Genomic DNA, 24,573 nt, shown 5'->3' with positions numbered 1-24,573 from the left:
TCGCAGATTAAGTAAAAAAATAATGTAGTATCCAGGTTTGCATAGAAGATATCGAATTAAACTTAGGAACATTTTAGAGAGTTCATTTACGTTTATTCGAGGTATGCTCACATGAATGGGATCCAAGGAGAGTAAGCGTACTTAATCCAGAGTTAGCGAGCTTGCAGAACTGTAACCGTTGGGCCCACATATAAAAGAGTGGCAAGCAGTTTGTTCGCAAAGTTTCAGGCACAGGCACCTACCGGAATCGGCAGGCGTGAAACGGATACCCCATTATAAGCACTGCTAATAACCACTAAGATGCAGTTACTTTGGAGACTGTTTAATCAGAGTATAACGATACCCATCGTGGGGGAGTTGTGGCTTTGGCGTTGGGCTGCTAAGCCTGTGGGCTCCGGATGAAATACCGGCTGCGACGGCCGCATTTCGATGGATCAAAATGCAAAAACGCCTGTGTACCATGCATTGGATGCACGTTAAAGGAGCCCTGGGCTACTTTTTACCGAAGTGGATAAAGGCATTGGAGGTGAAAATAGGCTATTTTATAATTACTTTTCCGCAGAAAGTACTTCAATTCGTTCGGCAGAAGCGGAGTTATTGGCAATCAAACACGGCGTCCGCTGTGCTCCCGTTCCTTCTTCAATGCCTTGCACTGCGAAGGCTACGGCGGAGTGAGGCATGGCCACAACACTCCGCCTTCCTGATGTCGCCGTGGCGCGCAGTTCAAATTTCATTTTGGATGTTAACGTAGACGGCACAACTTCCGATTTTGGTGCCTACGACGCGCTAAACGTTAGCCAAACGCGGTAGTCCTCAGCGAGGCGCACTGCGCTTAGCCGGTGAACTCGTGGCGGACTCCAGCGGCGGCCGCGCTATCAACGCTGTGTAGCCCAGCGCAGCTATAACAATAGCAGCCACGTATGCGAATCCGCTTTGTTACGACATGACGCGTCCAGAATAGGGTGAGGAGCAGGCTTCTATGTGAAGAGACAGCGTTCGAGCTCGCGCTCCGCTAACGAGCTCCACGCACCGCGTACGACAGCAAAACTCGGCTGAGATGTTCCCAACAATGTATGCTACCCACGGACTATGTTATTTGAGACGCAGGTCCCAAAGGTAATGTATGTATGTATGTATGTATGTATGTATGTATGTATGTATGTATGTATGTATGTATGTATGTATGTATGTATGTATGTATGTATGTATGTATGTATGTATGTATGTATGTATGTCTAGTATAACGGAACCCACGCTAGGAGGGCACATCGTATACGGAGCTCTTATAATTGATGGTAATATTACCATTCCCGCTATTCCACGCGGCGTATCAAGTGCGCCGTGCCAAGCACCATTTTTCACTCATAGCGCAATATGTTATTTTGTATATATTTCGTGGAAATCAAACATACCCGGAAGGCGCTACTTATTCAGCCCGAACCCGTAGCGGCTTCCGGTAATAAATACGGTATGAGACAATTTCTGCGGCGAAAGTGGTTAATCAAAAATGTCCCTGAGATGCGTCGGGCCCAGTGTCCTTTTCACGCGCCGGGTTTTATCCATTAATCTTGCGGCGTACATTAAGGAAACCCCAGTTCTTCAGCTCATCCTCGTTAGCCTGTGCAACGCTCGAACTGCGGTTGCAGGGGCGAGACAAGCAGGGATGAAATATTTCTGTCGTCTGGGGTTAATTTGACATAAACATTGTTAATAATAACATATCTCTCTCCTCCATACAGATTCTGGAAATGAAGTACATTTTATTTCTATATATCTTGAATATTCATCCGTAAAATTGGGCCACACTTCTTTCTCGAAGACGGTGACGTGAAAATAAAAAAAGCGAATTAAAATAAACGGAACCAGCATTTCTTCTTTTAGTTCCAAATTCACGCGGGACTTTTCGGCACAGGTTGTATAAGCATCGACCTGGATAACCAACCACCATCGATGAATAGCCAACGCAAGAACATACGACGGGTAACATCAAGTGCAGTACAAGGTATCGCAACATAAGAATACGTGCGCCAAGTTCTAAGCGCTTGCATTAAATAAACTGAAATAAGTTGTTCCGAATTTAAGAAAACCGTGCTTAATTTCTGGCATACACTGAAAAAAGCGTCTACCGCATTCCAAGTGGTCACGTTTTGTAGCCCCTTCAACGCTATAAAAGCTTTACATGTACTTAAATAACACAGGTAACAAAATGGTACATACCGGAGCATAAACACTCGCCGGTTGCCGTGCGCGAGTCATCTGCAATAAGTCTTCTATTAGCCCCATATGGTTGCGGCATTATGAAGTCATTATCTACCTACTCTGGCGTCCCTGTATCTTTTCCATCAAGATACCGAGTTGACTTTCCGTGACAGCGAACCACGCTTTATCAAAGCCGTCGCATGGCCGAGCACATGGCAACATATTTCTTGCTCAGGAAGCAGAGTCGTTCTCTATAAGGGTGGTTGGGCATATTATCAACTATTTTTCGGTGTTTCTGTTAATTTTGTTAGCAGCTGATACGGTCTTAAATTAGGGTCTGAGACGCATGAGTTACCTTATTTCTTAACAGAAGGCACAACATACGCTCTGAGAGGAGTATGTTGTGAACTTCTGAATCGTAATTGTATTATTCTTGTTCAGGAGCAGCCTAAAATGCTTAGCAAAATTTTACAAAACTATAAAGCCTAAATGAGCATAACAGCAGTATAAATTCTTACTTTTCACTAGTTTTTCTTTGTACTCTCTTCCTGCGCTTAGCTTTAGAGGCACATCCAATGTGCCTGGCTGTTATTTTCTTGTCCCCCATATTGGAATAACTTACCAATAAAGGCGCGCTTGCTAGGAATATTATGTCAACAAATAAACGATTGCTCATTGACAACCAGGAAGGTACGCTAAATACTTTTCGTTTTACTTATTTTCACGTTCTTGCTAGGTAACTTGAACTGATGCCGGTGTACTCTGAAATTATTTTCATCAAGTGACTTGTTTACATAATTTTGATGACGCCAGCTTGTCATATTAATAAACATGCTTGCCTATAGGTCATGGCTATCTGATCAGAAGACATTGCTCTTGTAGTTAACAAGATCGAAACAATAATGCTATAATCTATGAAGTACCACTGCACTTCAGCTAACATCGACTTACCTGAAGTTGTTTTACGGGTGCGCGACAAAGCGCTCTGAATAAGCAAACAAAAAAAATGAGTTTAGTAATCCTGCACAGGCAGGTGTCTTTCATTAGCGGTAGAGAAGTAAGAAAAGGGCTTGCGTGAAAGAAGTGCCATGGCTCTAACCGGCCAATGCAAGGTTGTTTACTGATAACGAGAAAGCAGGTTGGCCTATTTCTGGCTGCCCGTCGCCTATAGAATAAAAATTTGTCGTGGAATCCCACAGAAACGCACGAGGCGTTAAAGAATAAGCGCCCACTGTGTCTTATTTGCAAATAATGTGCCACAATGTGTCCAAAACTTCGTTCCCATGTATTGTATTTTTTTATGCACCACGTAAATGCTTTGGTGCCAGCTCAAAGTCAAATTCAGACACGCAAGAACATCGTCTGATGTAGCATGAAGCACCGAAGTCAGTTCGCGGCCGTGCGTGAAATACATTCTCAACTTGCTCCTGTTGTCCTGCTGAAACAAATACCTTGTACAATCCGGGCGATGACATATGTAAAAGTGCTATTTATAATAACCTTCAGTACAGCTGTCGTGAATTCGTGATTGCCTGCCTATACATTCAAGAATATATCAAGTGTTGCACGAGTATCCGGACGTGCTAACCAGGGATATACTAGAAGGTTCCGAAGTTGCACGATGTAAAGATGGTAGCGTCTGCCACCCACATTGGTATTTTCGCCAACGAAAAGGCTGATCCTCTTGCATACGCAGCGCTATATCATCCTCCCAAAATCAAAGTCCCAAAGAGCAATCAAGTTAAAGCATCAGACATTCTAAATCACTTCGGGTCACTTTGCTTTCCACCACATATGCACTGCGTAACCAGGAGATTTCACCGAAAGGAAACCTCACTTCTATATCGACTAAGCACAGGATCTGCTAGTACACCAGTATGGTTATTTATCACGGGTCAAATCAATTCTCACATGTGATGAGACAGGAGACATTGAACACTTTTTGTGGTCATGTCCTAAATTCCAAGATGAAAGGGCCCCTCCCTGGAGAATCTGAAAAAAAAAACGAAAACAAAGAAAAAGGGACCTTGCGCATGCGTTCCTGCAACACCTTGTATTCCTCGAGGGATCAGTTATAGCCCGCAAAGAAACTTCACGCCTCCTTATCGCATTCGTAAGAGAGACTGGTTTAATGGACATATGGTGAAATACTGCAGCGATATATGTTGTAAGAGACGCTCGGGCGGAGCAATTGGTGGCCTTGATCGCCTGGCTAAACCTGCCTTTTACTACAACCCAGCACCACCCACTCTGGAAAGAAAATAGAATATTTTTGCGCAACCTTACGCTGGGTGACAAGAAAACCGCATTATTTATTTTAGAAAACGTTAGAGGACTCACACAAAGCGCTCTATTTCCGCTCAGTGATGTATGCACAGTTGATGACAACATTTTTTCGACCGCATATTTTATGAGATAACGCGGTTCATAAAGCATTGCCACTGACTGTATGTACTAGTCTCATTTCGCTGTACGTTTATGAAGGAAGGAAGGGTGGGAGGGAGGAAGGAAAGGAGGAAGGAAGGAAAATGAGAGGTGAAAGGCAGAGAGGTTAACCAGGTTAAGTGTCCGGTTGGCTACTCTGCACAGGGGGATGGGGTAAGGGGACAGTAGCCAACTATCATGTGCCTCAAGTGGCCGGTGGCACGGGAATTTTGCGTGTGTTCCTGGGCTTCTTTCACGCTCGGAAGAACACTGCTATGTAGCACGTATTAAGCAACAGAAAGCTGTATCGGGAGTTTTTCATGTTGCTCTACAATTTTCTATTCACACTTTTCATCTAATTATATTATTTCAGAAGTTGAATAATAATTAAGTATATTTATATACTTACGCAGATTGCAAACATAATCTGAGTTTCTCCAAGCGACGGCAAGCATCATTACCTTCGTTCTGTCGTGCTACGTGGCATTTGCATATTTTTATATATTGGTGCATGATAGTTGGGACACCCTGTATAGGCTACTGCCTTTCTTCGGAAGAACTTCTCTCTTCCTTCTCCTCTTTCAATCCCTTCTCCCCCTTCCCCAGTGCAGGGTAGCCTATCGGGATCAGATTGGTTAATCTCACTGCCTTTCCCTTATGGCTTTTCTCTCTCTCCGATCAACGTGGGGCTAACAAACGAAGAGAGGTCTGTTTTAAAATTTAAATTTACCCTACCGCAGTTGCTTCCCAAACATCGTCTCAGTACGAACGGCTAACCTAAAAGGTGTATCAGTTGTGTAAAGGGAATCAAGTTATATAGGTTTAAAGTTTTCTGATGTATGCGTGTCAATTCAGTTACAGCCTCATAGCGTCGTCGGTTTAACATTGAATTGCTCTTTGCGCAGTTTAAACTTCCCGTAAAGCATTATGAACCTTAAACACATGTGGAGGCCAGCGGATGGCAAAAGAAGATGTGCGGAATGCTTTCGAGTTACCAATAAAAATATTTAGTTAGCACCTTCCACACACAGAATAAATATATTTACTTTTTTGTTAATCTGTAAACAGAGAACCGACTCGACAAGCATTGTAATATTCTAATTTCCAAACGTAAAATAAATGCAATGTCTTTCTGAAAGTATAATTTGGCGTTCACTTGTTCGATTTCAAACGACGCCATGCTTCACAGCAGCGTTTCAAAGCACAAATCATTTTTGGCATGCTGAAATGCAATCTATTTTACAAAAAATCTAACTACGGTGGTAAACCAGTTTCAACGCTTGGTATATACCGCTAGAATTCAAAACCTGTATACCCTGTGCGAATCTGAAACGAACTCATCCGGTATAGGCTCACTGTCTGCGCTGCGGCTGTTGTCACATTATTGAATAGATGTTCTGTAGCTTGTCACATATTACATGAGTCACTTTTTTTAATGCGAACAGCATTCTTTGCTTACTTAAGCTGTTTGGAGCCTGCCTGCCTATCTATCTATCTCTCTCCCTCTCTTTCTTTCTCTCTCTCTCTCTCTCTCTCTATATATATACCCAGCCTCTTAGGCCGGCCCAGTCGCCGAAGTTGTCTGATACCTTTGGCCAGTAGACATGGGCTCTTGTCGTGATACCGTCCTGGTGTTTCAATAGCTGTAATTTCAGCTTTGTCATCCGACACTGGTCATGCCGTGGTCGTCACGGCATGGTCGTGATACAGACGTCATGCATTCGTTGCCACACAGCCATACTAATGCCACGTTGGTCATTATATCGTCGTCATTCCAAGTTCATGACCTGACTCTCGTCATGCGGTTTTCGGCACGCCTTCTACTCCGACCCAGGGATTCAAATCGCTTAGGTCGCAAGGTGCGTCTGTGGGGTCGTGATTGCATCGTCGACATTTCAGTTTTATCATCCGACTATCATCGTGCGGTCGTCATGCGGCCGTCGTCGTAACGTTGTCGTCGTCGTCGTCACGCTCATGTTTTATCTTTGTATTCAGCTCAGTAAGTAACGCCATCCAATCGCAAAAGAAAGCACAGAAAAACACGCAAACAGCAAAAGCGAGGACACGCAAGAAGCACGAGTTTTTCTTCAACCACTCCTCTGTTTATCAGTCTTCGAAAATTTCTTCACTCTCTTTCAGGTCTTGTTCAATTCGCGCCTTCACACCACATGGTTTTTAGAAAACTTTCGAGTGACATGCTTTCCTTCCGCTTTTGGCGCGTTATTAAACTTTGCTGCCATTAGACCTAACGATGTGTCGTCTGCGGCCACTGCTTTTTGATAGTTTGCTATACAAATTTCGGGTCGGCACGTTTCCGCAGTGTCCTCATATTCCGTCTGGCGTTGGCCAAGTGAACGCACCCGTTGTTGCGCTGCTACTTTCCGAGCTTCTGCCTTTTCATAGTCAATTAGTCGTTTCAAAAGCTCCGACGGCGACTTTTTTCTCCGCTCTGATACGGTAAGTTTTCAACTTTTGACGACGAAATCTTGAACTAAAGATTGAAACGCTCTGGCGTCGTCTTTTCCAATATACGTGATATATTTCAAATCCTCTACTCTAATCAAAAAAGTAAATTTTCTCTTGTGTATATGATCGTGCGCGAGTGTTTGCTGTGCGGCAGCTCTCGCCTATAATCGTCACGTCACCGCATGAGCGCATCTGCACTTTCCGTAGTGGGTGCGCCTTGGGAGCGGTGGATTATCCATTTCTTATTCTACTAAAACCTGAACCACCCAGCCTGTGAGAGCGTTTATTGCGGTTGGCATTGTTCGGGTACTACCGCGACAATCCGGGGGCTATCTATCTATCTATCTATCTATCTATCTATCTATCTATCTATCTATCTATCTATCTATCTATCTATCTATCTATCTATCTATCTATCTATCTGTCTTAGCATTTTGTCTGTATATGATACGCGCTCGTGTAGCCATACGAGCGCGAATGGTCGAATGGCTAGAGCACCAAACTGCTTTACTGTGGGAACAGTGTTAGAAACCAATCGCCGGAACATCTTGGGTCACTGGGTTTGTGACGGCGGCTATGTGCCGCTCATCAGCTAAACCGTTTCACGCCAACTCGTGCGACTTTGTATGTGCCACTGCTGACGTAAATCTCATCGTTTCAGATCGTCTTAGATTGTCATCGATGTCAATTCGATGACAATCTTGGATGCGAACTTGCGTCTCTGGGTATGTGCCGCTTATCAATGGCAAAAAAATAACTGATGATTTTTATCACATTTCGATGCAATAAAACTCGCGTCGCATATATTCAGATAAACTGCATGACGTATTGAACGCTAAACATGGAAAAAGACAGAGAAAGAGAAACACAAAACGACGACACAGAGTAAACCCTACTTGGCCTAGTATGGCCTAGTGGGAGTAAACACCCACTAGGCCAAACTCAAGTTGTTCTCATTCAGATAAACGTCACATAAGATATCCAGATATTCAGACTAAAGCTGAAAAAATATGCATCTGCCACGTCCAGCTACGTGTCACACGCATATTTTTTTTTAAAATCTTGGTGCGTGAAAGTTAGGACACCCTGTATATGACGCGAGCTTCAATGGGGCCAAGCGTCAGATAAACCTTAAGCGATTTTTTTTATATGCCATTCATGAGGCACCAGATACCCAGTGGCAGCTATCGAGCGACGCAGTTTCGCATCGAAGAGGTTCACTGAAGAGCGGCGCATAAGCAGTGGCACACACCCAGCAACACAAGTTGGTGTGAAGCGGCTTAACAGATGAGCGGCACTTAGCCAGTGTCGCATACCCGGTGACCGAAGATGTTACGGCGGTTGGTCTCGAACCCGGTTGCCTCTGCACAGCAGCCTCGAGGCATTCGATCATTGGCTTCACAGTGACTCAGGCTGACCGGATAGCGGTTAGAGTTGGGACAGACAGACTGCTTATTATACGACCTATTATACTTACCAATTTCATAACGGCGGTGGAACACCTAAGTTGTTGCAACGCATGAGGCGCTGAGTGCAAACACGGCAGAACACCTGCAGCGTAGCAAGATTAGTGCTTAGGACGAGCATTTCCATACCACCAGGGTGCAATAATCCGTCGCCGTAGCAAGTGCGGAATTACGAGCCGGGATCACTAATCACTGCGCTAACGCGCAGTAACAGCGTTTGCTATAATTTGTGCTCCGAGGTCGATATGTCTCTGGCGACCTTCGCAGCGACTCACCGAAGCTGAAAATATGAATTTCGTTAAACGCAGCAACACCTTGAAGTATATGGGCTTAGCGTGCACGCCAGGCATACCTCCTTCCAAAAACTACATTACACATCAACCGAACTCTCTCAGCCCCCCCCCCCCCCTCCCTCCAGAAATAAAAAAAAAAACCTCTATACCCGATGAGTACTTAGTCAATGCTCCGTAATGCGCGAACGCCATAATTTTAGGAACAAACAAGCAAGCAAGGTGGCGAACTATACTGGGCGAGCAAGCTGCTGATAGCGTAAATGAGCCAGTAGCCGAAGTAATCTCTTACGTTAGCTTAGCTTTGAGGAACAGTTAAACATGTCAATCGCTTTGAATTGCTGCACTGCGTTAGAAATTCGAGCGCGCCAGGCAGACCAGGAGGAGAACGGCGTAACTGACGGCCTGCGCAAAACTTGGCACAATGCCTTGTTCGCTCGTGCGCTGTGCATACGTTTATCGAAAGCAGCCTTCCCATTGTAGGGCGAGCGCCGCCCCTGAAGGGGATACCGTTTGTTATCGCCTGTCTCACCGAGTGGCGCCTGGTTGTCGTGACTGTGGGTTTAGAATAGGAAGAGTGGTGGCCACCCGCTCAGTCCATCCACCGTCGCACTCCTACCCGTTATACTTAGGGTCAAAGCCACGTGAGCGCACAAAATGCCGCAGGTTATACGTAGCAGAACACAAGCAACACCGGGGCAGCGCCAGTTTGCAGCCAGAATGTTTTGTGGTGGCCACCCTCTCGAATATGAACGTCGTCTACACACACACACACACACACACATATATATATAATTTTTTTTTTTTGCGGTGATTCATTCGCACAGCAGTCGGCGAGTTCCTGGAGGTGACATCTCTGATCCGTAATTCATAGGGTCGTACAGTCAGTCACCAGCAAGTAAGCTCCTTAGAAAGCTTCATTCGGCTCGCTATACAGGGTGTTTCAGCGAACACTTTCAAAATTCTTAAAGGTTGCCTGTGGCAGATAGCGCAATTCTAGTTCATGAACTGGTCTTCCCGAACAGGTGGACATTACTTGCAGAAGACATTGAACTGCATAATCGAAGCATTAACAAAAATGCACTAATTAAGTTTTTAACTACTTACCTGATGGCCCACACTGCAATTTACAAATTGTAGCCGTGGACCCAAGGCCGATCCACTTGGAACGAATTCTCGGGATGGCACCAGTTTCGAGATATTAATTCGCGAACTTTGCGGAGAAATGCATAGGCGTTCCAGTTATTTTCTTAAGAAAACGTCGCTTTGTGCACTGAAATACAAAATTAACTGGAACACCAATGCATTTCTCCGTAAAATTCAGGAATTAATATCTCGAAACTGGTGTCATCATGAGGATTAATTCCATGTGGATCTGTCTTGCGAACTTTAAGGCTTCAATTTGTAAATTACAATAGGGGCCTTGAAGGAATTAGTTAAAAACCTAATTAGGGAATGTTTGTTAATTATTCGATTATGCATTTCAATTTTTGTGCAAGTAATGTCCGCATCTTCGAGTACACCAGGTAATTAACTAGAATCCGGCTATCTGCCGCAGGCAACCTTTAATAAATTTTGAAAGTGTTCACTGAAACACCCTGTATGTATCATAAATGGGGAGTATACTTTTAACTGCCTTTCCCCGGTTTCCTAAGGTTCAATGGGAATAGGCACTCCGCTTAACCGCACTAAAAGATGGAGACAATAATTCACACTTATACACGTTACAGAAAAAAAGTTACTCGTTAGAATTACACTTACTTTAGACAAAAATTCAATTAATAACGGTGACCACTTACTGCCTCATGAAAATAACTCGGGCAGTAATTGGACACCGTTATTAAATAAAAATAGCTGAGCAATTACCACTCGCCGCGGTGGCTCAGTCAGCTAATGCGTTGCGCTCCTAAGCACGAGGTCACGGGAAGGAATCCCGGTCGTGGCGGGCGCATTTCGATGAAGGCGAAATGCAAAAATATCCGTGTGCTTTGCGTTGTAGCGTGCGTTAAAGAACCCCTGGTGGTCAAAATTAATCCGGAGCCCTTCGCTACAGCGTGCCCCATAATCATAACTGGTTTTCGCACGTAAAACCCGAGACAGAAGGAAAACTGAGCAATTACTAAATAGTAACCGATTTCTTTTATAACCCACCCAAGTAGACCAGCGAATGTGGCATTGCAGTGCTGAGCTCGACTTATCGAGTTCCACCCCGCTAGCTGCGGCCGTACTTTATAGCGGGCGAAATGCAAAATCACCCATAAATTTAGTTTAAGGGGCATGTTAAAGAACCCCAGGTGGACAGAATCAATCCGGAGTACCCCATTACTGTGTGCCGGGTAATCAGGTCGTGGTTTTGGAATTTACAACCTCAGAAATTAACTTTCGTACGTGCCGTCCTTTATTAACATTGCACAAGTGCAGTAAAGAGAATGAGCAAGTTTGCCTGCCTCTTACAGTGATTCCTGTGCCGCCATTCACGCGCTGTCTTCACTAACAACTTATTTTCAAAATTGTTGTTGCATGCGCATCTCGCCGCCTTTTCTTGAGAAGACACAAATCACGGCACTGAAAACTCGCTTGACGGGTCCACTGAAGAGAAGGACGGCGTTGTAAAACAGGAACAAATTGCTCACAAGATTGCGGTTACTCAATGCTGCGACGCTCATATCTGTATCCGCCATTAAGCACATCATTGTAGCTTGGGCTCGGAGAAGGCTCTACCACGAAGAGAAAGCGCGTGAGTTAGGTACATTTTAATTTTTTTAAATTTATATAAAGGAAATAATTATTTTCCAGCCTCACCTTATTTGCATTTAGACAATGTGGGGTGCAGAATATGTTATAACATTCTCCTTCAACCAACAGAGCACTCTACTTGTATCTGCTGAGTAGTTGTTTCCTTGTTGCATTATTGTACTGCTATGGTGCATTGGACAACTGAAAGCTGTCATTATTCATATATAGGCTCGTCAGTTGAATTGAAATAATTTTTCCTCGGTGTTGCACGACAGGAAAAAAATGCCGAACACGCGCCTTAGGAGGACATGGCCACCCTACATACAAGTGGCCATAACAATGCATGGTTGACAGGAAACCGTACAAGCTGATACACTCTTGAGCACTGCGTACAGTACACAGTCACCCACATAGAAGTGCAATATGAGTAAACGCATGAAAACAGCACCTCGTGTAAATGCTGCTGCTCAAATTAAAATAACGAAGGTGACCCTGAAAATGGAAAACGCATGACAAAATCTGTATAGTAAGTTGAATTATTTGCAGTACTAGATTGCGCAATCACTGCATTGAAGTTCTTGTGATATAAAATGCTGTTTCCTAGTAATGGCATTGAGAAATGCAAGTACGGCAACAGTAGAAGTATTTGTTGGGGGGTGGGGGGGGGGGGGGGCACTTTTCTTGTGCGAATCTTCCGGTTTGCTTTTATTGTATTTTATTAGGCGAGTATTTAGTCTAGGTATAGTGACAGACGCCATTTCAACTATTTCTACAGCTTGTCGGAGGTACGCCATATTGGGACGGTATCGCATTAGGCGCCAATAAAGGCTGCAGCCGGACTTTTCCCACACATTATCAACCGTGAGGAGACCCATATAACCCCTCATCCCTGCTTATAATTCGTATCAACTCATTGGCTGCTTATCTGTCAGTGTTGCGCGACGCGAAGTGCACGAACCCTCAGAGATCGGCGGTATTTCGTTTGGTGAAGGTACATCTCCAACAGAACGCGCATGCCTCGACCACCGAAACTCATCGGGGATGTGGTGCGTACGGCATTAAATTTTCGCAAAGTCGGAATTTTCCTGATGTCTACAACGCTCCAAGCCACCTCTACATGTGGTACTACAGATGGCTTTTATTCTAACATCAGCAACTCTTCCAACAAAGCCTTCATAGAAACTGTTCTCCTTTGACATCTGTTTTGTGCTGCTGGTCCAACACGTCATATGTTTAAGATATATTATTGCGATAGCAATTATATGGACACTCCAAAGCAGATTTCAGCCGTCGGCGTCGCCGTCGCCGTCGCCGTGAGGTTCCGTATGACGTCAATGGAGATGAAATCGTCGCCACGCGCCGCTGAACGCTGTATGTGCGAGTGAAAGGGCGCGAGGGACGCGCGCTTTCACGGGGAGTGAACGCACGGCGGAGAACAAACGCGCGTTCTGCGCCGTGCTCGCTTAAGGGCTGCAGAAGTAAGCGTCTCTTTCCTCCTTTACAATCACCATATATGTAGAGCAAACGCGCCTTCTTCCGACGCGCGAGAGGCCGTGTGGGAGGGGGGGAGGGGGAGGGAAGGGAGACGACGTTTAGCTGCGGCACCAAGTGCCTATTTATATCAGAGGCTCCGGCAACAGTCACCAACGCCGCACGCATTTTGAGCGAACGCGGGCAAAACGCCGAAGGCGTCGACAATAGTTCTGCGTGTTGCCGGTGCTGCTGCATGTCGAAGTTTATACAGCTTATACATTATTTTTCTTCATAACGAATTTGTTATTATTTTTCCTACGATTTTTACAGGAGAGACAGACAGACGGATTTCCTCGTTGTGTAGGCTTAGAAATGCTTGCGCGTTTTAAATAATTAACTGTAGGTAACTTTACTGCCGAGACAGCACCAAACAATAAATTACAACAAATCGCACACTACAACGCACAGGGCAATATGTAAGAAGTATTTAGCAGCAGTCTCATGCATGTTTGCAGCCATACCTTTCAGAGTACAGTGAGTACCAGCGAGTGCTTACGTATTTGATAGATACAAACTGATGGATCTAAATTTGTATTCATATACTATCTGTATGTACGGTCATCAGTGGTCGAACAAGAGATATCTCTGCAGTCGAAGTTTGGGCAAGAGGGCGTTTCTAAGCTTGCCTGCTTGTCATTAACTTGTCTTCGTTGCCTGGCCAAGAAAGACGAAAAAAGCAAGTCTTCTTTTCCAAACGTTGGCTCCAGACATATTCCTTATTCGGCCAGTGTTGACCACATCAAGTCTCTATCTTCATGTGAACGTGTCCATCTTCATGTCAATTCTTGTAAAGAAAGCCTTCGTATATGGTTGGGTCGAGGTTTCCTATTGAAAGGTCTGTTTGCAGACTTTATTTTATATTGAATTGTTCAGTGGCTAGTCTACATGACCTTTTCCGCATTTATCCCCAACTGTTTCCTTTTTTTCGTTGTCCCAGATACGAGACTGGATACTGTGCTGAGCTGCCTGCCGACCTGGGACGGCCTGTCGTGCTGGCCTCGCACACCAGCGGCGCTCACTTCTTCGATTCCGTGCTTTGCCAACCTCAACGGCGTCCACTACGACACAACCCGTGAGTGCGGCTATGCAAGCACAGCTCTTTTATTGCGCAATTATATACACGCCAGGAGCATTTCTGCCGTCGGAATCGCCGTCGCCGTCAGGTTCCGTATGAAGTCCAAGGGCGATAACATCGTCGCCGCGCGCCGTATGCTGTGTGTGCGAGTGAAAGCCTGCGAAGGCGAGCGGGCGATCGCGGCTCAATCTCGCGCACGCAAGAGAAGGAAGCGCGGAGGAAGCGCACCGTCTTCCATCGCGCGCAAGGATTCGGTGGCATGGTAGGGATGTGGGGCGCTATTCTACTGCCGGCAGCACGGGCGGGCGCACACGCCCACCCGGGCCACTCTATCTTGAAAGCCATCTGCGACGGGGACAGAGTTTGCGCTGCGCTGTGTTTTAGCAGCTTAGTTAGCGTTGAAGCGATCGGCAGCAGGAAGGTCGAATTCGCTCGCTGCACCTGCAGCGATTCCTCACTCCAGCGTTCTGACAACCAGTTTCCGAGGTCATCAAGTGAGATGTGTTCATGCTTGCTAGTGCGCGCGTGACACAAAGCTTGTTGATTCAGTTTATATGCCTATTTTTAGAAGTTTATGCTGCCGATAAACCTAAAATCCTTACTAAGTCCACTAATTTGCCGTCGCAATCGGCGCTTCGCCTTTCGGGCGAAACTGGCGCCGTTTTTTTTTTTTGCAAAGAGCAGGGGATGTGTGGTGACAGCTGGAACGGTGCGAAAATCACTTGCAAATGTACTGAATATGTCATCTGGGGAACCCTGTAGTCTGCCATATGAAGGAAAACTTCAATGCGCAAGTATAAACAGTTCAAATGCTATCTGATGTCTCCGTCTAAACTGTTAAAGGGCCTCTAATGGAAAAGACAGACGACGACCTTACTGGCAGGTATTTCAAAGCACTAATTAGCGTTTAAGCATCTCACAGTGCTGGTACCAAACTTTCAATAAAATATATTTTGTTAAAGTTCATACTCTCTCCGGTATGCACGGCTTCATGCAAGAAGACGCGCACGTATCGAATCGCACCTGCCTGAGTATCTTTCACTAATTTATTCATGTTCATGGCATATCTTTACGTTATAAAACATTGCAATTTCGTCAAAATGAACACACAGAAGGAATATGAAATAATTCCGTTGAAATTTCTTTTTCCTGTACTTTTACGCGGATGTAAAATTGCATAAAACATATATATGCATGTCTTAAGAATTCCATCAAACTTAAATATAAGTCCTGCTGCGAAGTAACCGGCTGTATTGCTCGACAAAAAATTGTTTTTATTTGGACAGTGTGTAATATAATAAAAAAGAACTACGGTTAACAGCATGAGGGCGCTCCGCGTTCCTTTTCATTTTTTTTTTTCTCCTCCACATGTTGGTTGCACAAACTTGGGCCAGCGGAGAGTGGATTGGTCTGTCTGTCGTTTGGCGTCTCGGGACCACTGAAATAAATACGCCTATTTCCCAAAACTCTGCCTGGTAGCCCACAGTTACTGATTCGCTTTTTAGAGGCATTTGATCCGTCGATTTCGCCGCATGCGTGCAAAGCATCACCTAAGGATAGTGCATAAAAATTGGTTAAATTGACGAGCGACTGAAATCACACCTGTGAAAGCTTCATGTGAGTAGTTCATCAATTGTTAAGGTGACAGTGCATTCAGCCGCCGAAACGCTTTCTTTTTTTCATTTCAATAAATAATTATAGAATCGACCAAACTTGATAGCAAATTTCAGACCTCCTTCAGACGAGAAATAAATTTACAGAAGAATAAAATTGGGTTGGAATGCATACGGCAGGCATTGCCAAGTCCTGACTGGGAGCTTACCACTGTCGTTGAAAAGAAAAGTGTACAATCATTGCATTCTACCGGTACTAACATATGTGGCAGAAACTTGGAGGTTAACAAAGAAGCTATAGAACAAGTTAAGGACCGAACAAAGAGCGATGGAACAAAAAAATCTTAGGACTAACGTTAAGAGACAGGAAGAGAGCGGTGTGGATCAGAGAACAAACGGGGATAGCCGATATTGTAGTTGACATTAAGCGGAAGACATGGAGCTGGGCAGGCCATGTAATGCGTAGGATGCATAACCGGTGGACCATTATGGTTACAGAATGGATACCAAGAGAAGGGAAGCGCAGTGGAGGTCGGCCGAAAACCAAATGGGATGATGAAGTTAGAAAATTGGCTGGCGCAAGTTGGAACAGGCTAGCGCAAGACAGGGGTAGTTGGAGATCGCAGGGAGAGGCCTTCGTCCAGCAGTGGACATAAAATATAGGCTCATGATGATGATGATGATCTGAAGGCAGAGCAAAGCGACGTCTTCCCTGGCAGATTTGCACATTTAAAATTACTAGGGATCCCTTATGCTACAACTAAGACGATTTGAAGGCGAAAGCATGAGAGCCGCTAACTCAACGACCACAATTTCTTCTTGTTTCTGGGGTTTTAGGTGCCAAAACCAGTTCTGATTATGAGGCACGCCGTAGTGGAGGGCTCCGGATTAATTTTGACCACCTGGGGTTCTTTAACGTGCACTACAACGCAAGCACACGGGCGTTTTTGCATTTCGCCTCCATCTAAATGCGGCCACCGCGGCTGGGATTCGATCCCGCGACCTTGTGCTCAGCAGCGCAACGCCTTAGCTGACTGGGCCACCGCGGCGCGTCGAGAATTCTCCTCATAAACTATCAAGTAATAAACTTAATGACTGCTCTGTATTGAAAGACCTCAATATGAGACATATAAAGCTCTCGCCTTTATAAATCCCCTGCTAAGTTACAACTAGGCTACACTGATTGGCTTTAAATAGCACCTGAAGTTGGCTCACCGATATCACCGATAGCACCAAGGTATATTCTTCGGTACATAGCTTCTTGTATATATTGCGGCTGCGAGATGAATGGCGAACAAGTGAGACGTGGCCGTCGTTGGAACTGTGGCGGCGGCACCCGTTACGTAGGGTTGTCTCGGGCGCACTTTTTACATTTTTGGTGCTAGCTGTGGACAAAAAAGAAATAAAGAAAAAGAAAGAGAACAAAAGCGTGTACATCAATCAAATAGTGGTTGCGTCGAACTAGATATCAATTTTTTTGTTTATGGTTCCTTTTCAAAAGTAAATCTGATGCTACGTATGCTACCTCTACACACGAACACAACTGCGTTTAGAGTACCTACATAGCTTTCTTTCCACCGCCAATGACCCATGATGGTGCGCGATAGCGCGATGGAAAGACTCGTCGTTACCCTATGCAAATTTTAAAGCCTCTCACCCTACGCATGTAATGCCTCCACCAGACACTAAGTGAACATACGAGGCGATTGGTTATTTTACTCCCGAAATCCTCAGTCCTATATATTTGTGATAACGCCGCAGAGTCGCAGAGGTCGCGCAGCCACCTTCATCGCAAGTGGTCGGTGTAAGGACTGACGTGACGGTAGCTGACAAGCCATGCCGTTGTCTTTACATATATTGAGGAAGATGAACTGGAGCGGAGATGAACTAGGCTGTGCGGTCTAGCACAGCTTAGAACTAAGACCGTTCTAATGCTCGAGCCAGGCGAGAAGCGCCGCGGTGGTGCCCACACACCATGAGGCCGCGCCGCAATGAATGAAAATGACTCTGCAGAGGCCCCTCCCCACCCGCTTTCACTCCAGAGATGCTGCTACAGTGATGATGATTGGTTGGCGTACTTACACAGTTGGAGAAAGAAAAGCGTCCTTGGGTTATCTATGTCGGAAACACAAAGTACCTAGCGGACCGCTAGAAGAGCTCAGGCGGGCGGCTCTATGTGCCGCGTAGCGGTGGAAAGATGTGACGTCGAGACGCCGTGGGTAGTGGTGTCACCTTACAACAAAACCTCGCGGGTGGGACTTGTGCAAAGGGGCATGGGCCAGCAGAAACACGCCGGCACAACGAGGCGCTTGTACACTGGCGGCAGCAGATACGTGCGACACGTCTGCACACACCGGTCATCGCGGCGTTATTGACACTTAAGTACTTTATATTTCACCGGTGGCCATTATTTACCGGCTCACAAATGTTAAACGTTATTGCTCGGCGCAGTACGTACCTGCACGTATCGGAAGTTTCTCGAACGTTATCGATGCTTCTGTCTGTTGTCTGTTGTCATCGGCCCTTATGTAATCTGATTGTATGAGCGACGTGATTTGTGTAGCACTCTCTGGAAGACACGCGGGACCAGGGATTACTCTGGAACCTTCGATGACTCGTGTATAAAAGCCGACGAGTTTCGCCGCTGATCAGACTTCGACGATCGTGCACGACGACGCCACGGGCAATGCAGGTAAAAATGCGTTCGGGATGACGTTTCGCACAGTTACGGGGGCAGCTGGCGAGGGTAGCAGTCACTTCACGAACCCGGTGCGGCAAAGTGACGGGGTTTTGGGAGCGTCATCCTGCACGTACCGCAGTTTCGCCCGAAAGGCGATACAACGATTGCGATAGCCAATTATAAGACAAGTATGCGAAGTAAGGATAGTAGTCTTATCGGAGGTATAAACTTGGGGACGTCCAATTACTAACTCAATTAACAAGCATGGTGTCACGCGCTGACAGGCAAATATAAACACATCTCACTCGGTGACCGCGGACACTCACTGTCAAAACGCTGGATTGAGTAAGAGCGGCAGCAGAAGTGAGCGGTTGACTCTCGATTGGCATTTCGCTTCAACGCGAACTAAGTGGCGAGAACACAGCGCACATGAAGCTATAAACTATCGGCGCACGTAGACTCTGTACCCATCGCAAACAATTTTCAAGATAGGGCCCGCACTGCCATGCTCACGTAGACTCTGTACCCAAGCAGATAGTTTTCCAGATAGGGCCCACACTGCCCTGCTCAGTGGCGCCAAACGCAGCCGAAGTAAAACCCCCGCCCCTCTGCCCCGGTCCCTTGTGCGCGATGGAAGACCGCACGCTCCCTCCCCGCCTTCCTTGCGCGCGCGTGATCAGCCCTCGCAAGCTTTCACTCGCATGCTCAGTATACGGCGCACTGCAACGATGTTATCGCACTTGGACTTTATACGTAACATTATGGCGACGCCGATGACAACGACGAAAATGTGCCTCGAGTGTCCATATAATTGATATCGCAATAAAAGCAAGCGGTGGGATGGGTTGACGCGCAAAAGCACGAGTGCACGGTGCGGCATAAAACTACCTGGTACAGGTGCCATCGGTGCGTCGAGAGCTTCCGCACTGTCGGCGATGAAGATTACGCTTCGGCAAAGAAGATGATACTGCAGTCCGTTCAGTCGAAAAGCAACCAATCTTCTTTCGATAGCAATTATATGAACCATTCAGGCAAATTTTTTGCCGTTGTCGTCGCTGTCAGCATTGCCGTGAGGCTCCGCATATATTTAAATATATGTATACTATATGCTTATCCATGCCGTATATGCTGGATATGTAGCTACTGTGTTACACAAGTTACACTAGTTAATCACTAAAGTTGATTATACCAGGTCTTATATTCCCCGGTAAATTATTCCTCAGAATTTTTAGAATGCAGCCGACAAACAAATGTCATGAAACATGACATTCATCACTTTTATCTTAAGTATTATCAATGCGTCGGCAGTAGCTCACCAGCTATGGAGTGGCGCTGCTAAGCACGAGATCTCGGGATCAAATCCTGGCTTCGGCGGCCGCATTTCGATGGCCGCAAAATGCGAAAACCCCTGTGTCCCCGGCATTGGGCGCGGACAGGTTAAAGATTCCCTGGGGGACACAATTTAAACCGGAGCTCCTCCACTACGCCGAGCTTCATAATCAAATCGTGGTTTTGGCCCGCAAGACAACATAATACAATTCAAATAAATCTTAACGGGCTAAGAACTACTAACAGTGCAAACCATTAATCAGTGATCAAACCTGAAAGAGATGTAATTTTACTGACGCAGCGCTTTACATGCGGCTTATATAGTCGCACCTGTGCCATGCCATTAGAGGCTCTACACGGCGTGTTAAAGCTAATAAGGGTGACAGAAATGTTGGCCCACCCGCGTATGTGACGTCAGCATTAGTTGGAACTCTTTATAGTTAGAACACCGCCTAGAAGTTGAAGCGCAACGCTACGCCTTGCTATCGCTGTCACTGCTTCGCCCTTCGGGTGAAACTGCCAATTGTGTTAGGGGCGAAGCACCTTAGGGCCGAGCCTTGTCTGTCCGTAGATCTGGTTTGCATGGCGACCGCTAGGGGCGCTGCGGTGCACAAGGGTTATATAAGCGCTGTATATACTGTACACATGTACAATGTATATATATATATATATATATATATATATATATATATATGTATATGTGTGTGTGTGTGTGTAACGAACCACACAAGGACGGTGTGGTGCATTATATATGGTGAAAGGAGAAGAAGATGACGAATAAACGCAGTGTTCGGGCGACCATGTTGTTTTACGTCCGCAACCTCCTGCTCGCGTCACACTAGTCGACAGGATAAATACCTTGCAGCCACCGCATCGCGCTCACATCATCATGCAAGTATTAAACACCACGCCGTGAACCCGAAGCGCAGAGATCTACCACCGACACCAACCAGCATCATGACCACACCATTGGAAGCCTTGGACGTCCCCAAGTACGCTGGATCAGCGGACGATGGGCCCGTGGAAGACTGTTCCGCTTCTACGAGGTCCACGCAACCACTGCATCATGGTCGGAACGGGAGATGGTCGCCAGCTTCGATGAATACCTGACCGGTGAGGCATTTCGGTTCTGCCTGACCCACGTATTTGAATATAAAGAATCATGGAAAGAAATCAAAGATGACATGATCAGTCGCTTCAAAGAATATGATGAAGAGCCCTGCATCATTCACCAGCAACAGGAATTTGAATGCAGTTACGCACAGTCGCAGCGTTGCACTAATGAACAGGCTCATATGAGAAGATCGTCGGCGAGTTTTTCTTGTCGTGATTCTCCCGCGAAGAGGACATGCAATCGCACGCATAGCATCAACTTGACATTCCCAGTAAACGAAAAGCCATTGCGTACTAAGCGAAATGCACGCGAATTCGTTGCTTCGAAACCCAACTCTGAACTAGGTTTGATAACGGCACATCCTTCAACCATACGTACGCCTTCAGCACGCTGCAGTGCTCATGTCGCCATTGAAGATTCTGACGTATTCTATCACTCATATCGAATGCGCGAGCCACTGCGCACTATCAAGTCACACGACTCTTCTCAGCAGCGCCTGCCTTACACGATTGAGCATGATGTCACGACATCTCAGACAGACGACCTTTCTTTGGAAGAACATGGCAAAGCCACACCCGCTGCGAGACCACCCAGAAATCAGCCACCAGGAATTCCAAACTGCATGAAGACAAACTTTGGTAACAGCAGCAAAAATCTGGGAAATACCGCAACAATCAGTTCTTCTGATGAAACGAAACCAACGTGCTTTCTGCCAAGATGAAATCACAATACCAGGGCCAGCACCAACGCACATCGTTTTCAAGACGAAGACAATTTGGAGTCACATACATCTGAAGTTCAAGCTGCTTTGCATACTTCAGGCCCTTCCATGCACACTGAACCCCAGCAAACTGATAACATTGCAGAGGTATCGTTGGCACCTGATATCACAAATTACCAACCAACAGAATGTTCCGCTCAGCACGACGGCACATGGATGGCAGCCTTAGAAGTGGCTTCTGAAGAACCTCACGCATGGACCACTCGCCATCAGCCAAGCGACACAAAAGCAAGCAGCGTGTCAGTCACCCGCCGCTGGCGACACGAATTTGCCAAACATATACCAGGCTTATTCCTGAATCAGTGCTACATCATCAGCTGTCGCAGCCACCTCTGAAAGATCTAAATCAGTCACCCCAAGATCAACATCGACTGTCTCGACGACGACTTCGACACAGACGACGACGGAGACCGTCGCCGAAAGCGCAGTTGCAATAAGGAAAATGTCAGTGTGCAAGGCAACTAAACCCAAACAAACTCAACTAGTAAGTCGTTTTGCAAGAAAGAAATGTCAACGAGTACACATTCAGCACCACCTATCAGGACTGCCCCCACCCCAAGGATTCCTGCGACAACGCTGTGCACAACGACGGAAAAAACACGGGCACTTTCCCGGCATACCGCACCAACAGAGACTTCGCCGCAACGACCCAGTCCACCACACGCTCGAGCACGAGAAACGGCGTGTCTACAGGTCGCGACGAATTAGCCGACACCCACTATATCCGAGTTGCCACTGCTGCAATGTGTCAAAACCTTCCTTCATCGGGGCATGCATATGTCGTCCGGAGTGCAACAGCCAGCCTCGGCCACCTGAGCTCTTTTGGGTGTCACCGGACTGCCATACTGACATCGTTCATGTGAGATTGAGACGGTATCATCTGCCCCTGTATCTACGACTCTCTCGGGGGGAGGGGAAAGTGTGTGACGAACCACACAAGGACGGTGTGGTGCATTAGTGGTGAAAGGAGAAGAAGATAACGAATAAAGGCAGTGGTCGGGCGATCATGTTGTTCTACGTCCGCAACCTCCTGCTCGCGTCATATATATATATATATATATATATATATATATATAGGCATAGTATATGTCCGCCAAGCTCCAGCTTCCAGAGAACGCTTCCGGCGTTTTTCCCGAATGATCCCCCGGTGCTTCGCCCACTCATCATCATTCACTTGTTGGATATGCGGTGTTTTTTTTTTGTAAAGTCGCTCGTACACCGACATTAAAGTCAGTAGCTTTCTTTGTTTCGCCCACCTGTATAGTGGTCAGAACCCGACCTTGCACTATAGGAAACGATACCAAGGGCGCGTCTGTCGCCGAACGCAAACTTTTATAATTCTTTGGGACACACTATCTGTCGCGCGAGCGCTTCGTTTCGTCTGAAGGTTTGCACGCTGCGGTGGAGTGCTCGGGAAGGATAACCCCCTCCTTTCCCGCCACGCCTCCTGCTGTCGCAGTTGCGGGAGAGGAAGATGACAATCTCCTTCCACGTCGTCGCAAACGCGGCTCAAGCCAGCACGCACGGGAGGAATTGGCTTATAGGTAAAGCCATCTGCACTCCCGCTACAGATGTACCGGCTAGCGGCTCTGTTCTCTAGGGAACTACGCAGTGAAACAACAAACGCTGCGCAAGTAACATCAATTGAACAAATATACGCCTTCAAGCGCATTGTTCCTTTATGGAAGTTCGGCTAGGAGCGTCCGGCTATTCGCTTGTATTGGCAATCATCATCGATGGTTTCTGCGCAATTGTGTAGCCCTGCGACTCAAGTCGCAGCCGAAATGCGGCTAGCGGTACAGCAGCAGAACGGCAGCGCAAGCGGTCCTTGGACTGGTCCCCTCTTTTTGGGCGAAATAAAGAATTTACCACCACCACCAAGCACCACGTCTGTATACGCAGACGCTTACAGTTAACGTGGCGGTGATAGCAGACGCGAATGCGTGCGCCGCACCGATCGCGGTACATTTTAACTCGATAACAGGCAAGTCGCACTAGCCAGTGTGAACATCGGCGAGCGCTAGCCACTACTTGGTAGTCGGTTGGGGTCTGTCGTACGACATTCGTCAATCGGCGGTGTCAGTGTGTGTGCCCTGACTCTGGCATATGACATACCTTCGATAAGAGTAGTGGCACTTGCAGAATAGTACAGTTCCCCAGAGCGTTTGTCCTCCTTCATGTCTAAGTGGTGCCATCGCGATCCAGAATGTCACACAACTGAATTGAACGCCTGATGGAGGCAAGTACATGCGGCCTATACGGTGACCAGTCCCACATTTTCCATTCGAAAACACGAAAAATAGCCTTTGTAGGCATACAAACATGATAGAGTTGAGTATTATTCCACACGATGACAACTGACATCCCTTGTTTTCAACATTTATGGCGACAATCATAACGCCACTAGCACACCTGCCGCCTTCACATACTGTGGCTGGTATAAGCGGGAAATTGGGAGATAGCTTCACTTCAGTTAACAACTATAGTTACACCTCTGTGTAGTGTTATACAAGAACTGCCATTTCTTTGTAACGAAACATTATAGAGCACCCACAACTACAATAAAAGCAAACGCGCGCTTTATCTTTCACTCAAACAACTCGGTTGTCAGAAATAATGAGCTCTGAATAAGATAGAGAGGTATCTCTTGCACACGTAGACTAAAATCACTTCTTAGGTTTGCAAACTGCGTTTGTTGTATGCTTAGCGGGCGCTGTTCTTCTGCGGCATGTTTAATAATCTTGAGGAAAACATAAATTTTAATTTCGCCCAAGGCAATAGTCGTTGTCGCTGTTGTGAATATATTGAATGCGAACACAAGGGGTATTTTGTGTCATGGGCAGCGCAAAGTGGCGCTCGCAGTTCAG

General features: G+C 46.3%; 1 protein-coding gene across 1 annotated transcript in view; it reads left to right on the top strand.

The window, feature by feature from the left end:
- The window catches only part of LOC119441573 (diuretic hormone receptor-like), a 260,344-nt gene that overhangs the window by 151,504 nt on the left and 84,267 nt on the right, over positions 1-24,573 (top strand). Inside the window, exon 3 of the mRNA XM_037706181.2 lies at positions 14,052-14,186. Coding sequence (XP_037562109.2) covers positions 14,052-14,186 — 135 coding nt within the window. The remainder of the gene's footprint in view (positions 1-14,051; positions 14,187-24,573) is intronic.

Source organism: Dermacentor silvarum, chromosome 2, assembly GCF_013339745.2.
Source record: "Dermacentor silvarum isolate Dsil-2018 chromosome 2, BIME_Dsil_1.4, whole genome shotgun sequence".
Taxonomy (NCBI): domain Eukaryota; kingdom Metazoa; phylum Arthropoda; class Arachnida; order Ixodida; family Ixodidae; genus Dermacentor; species Dermacentor silvarum.
The sequence above is the reverse complement of the archived record's forward strand: the minus strand, read 5'-3'. Positions and strand labels throughout refer to the sequence as shown.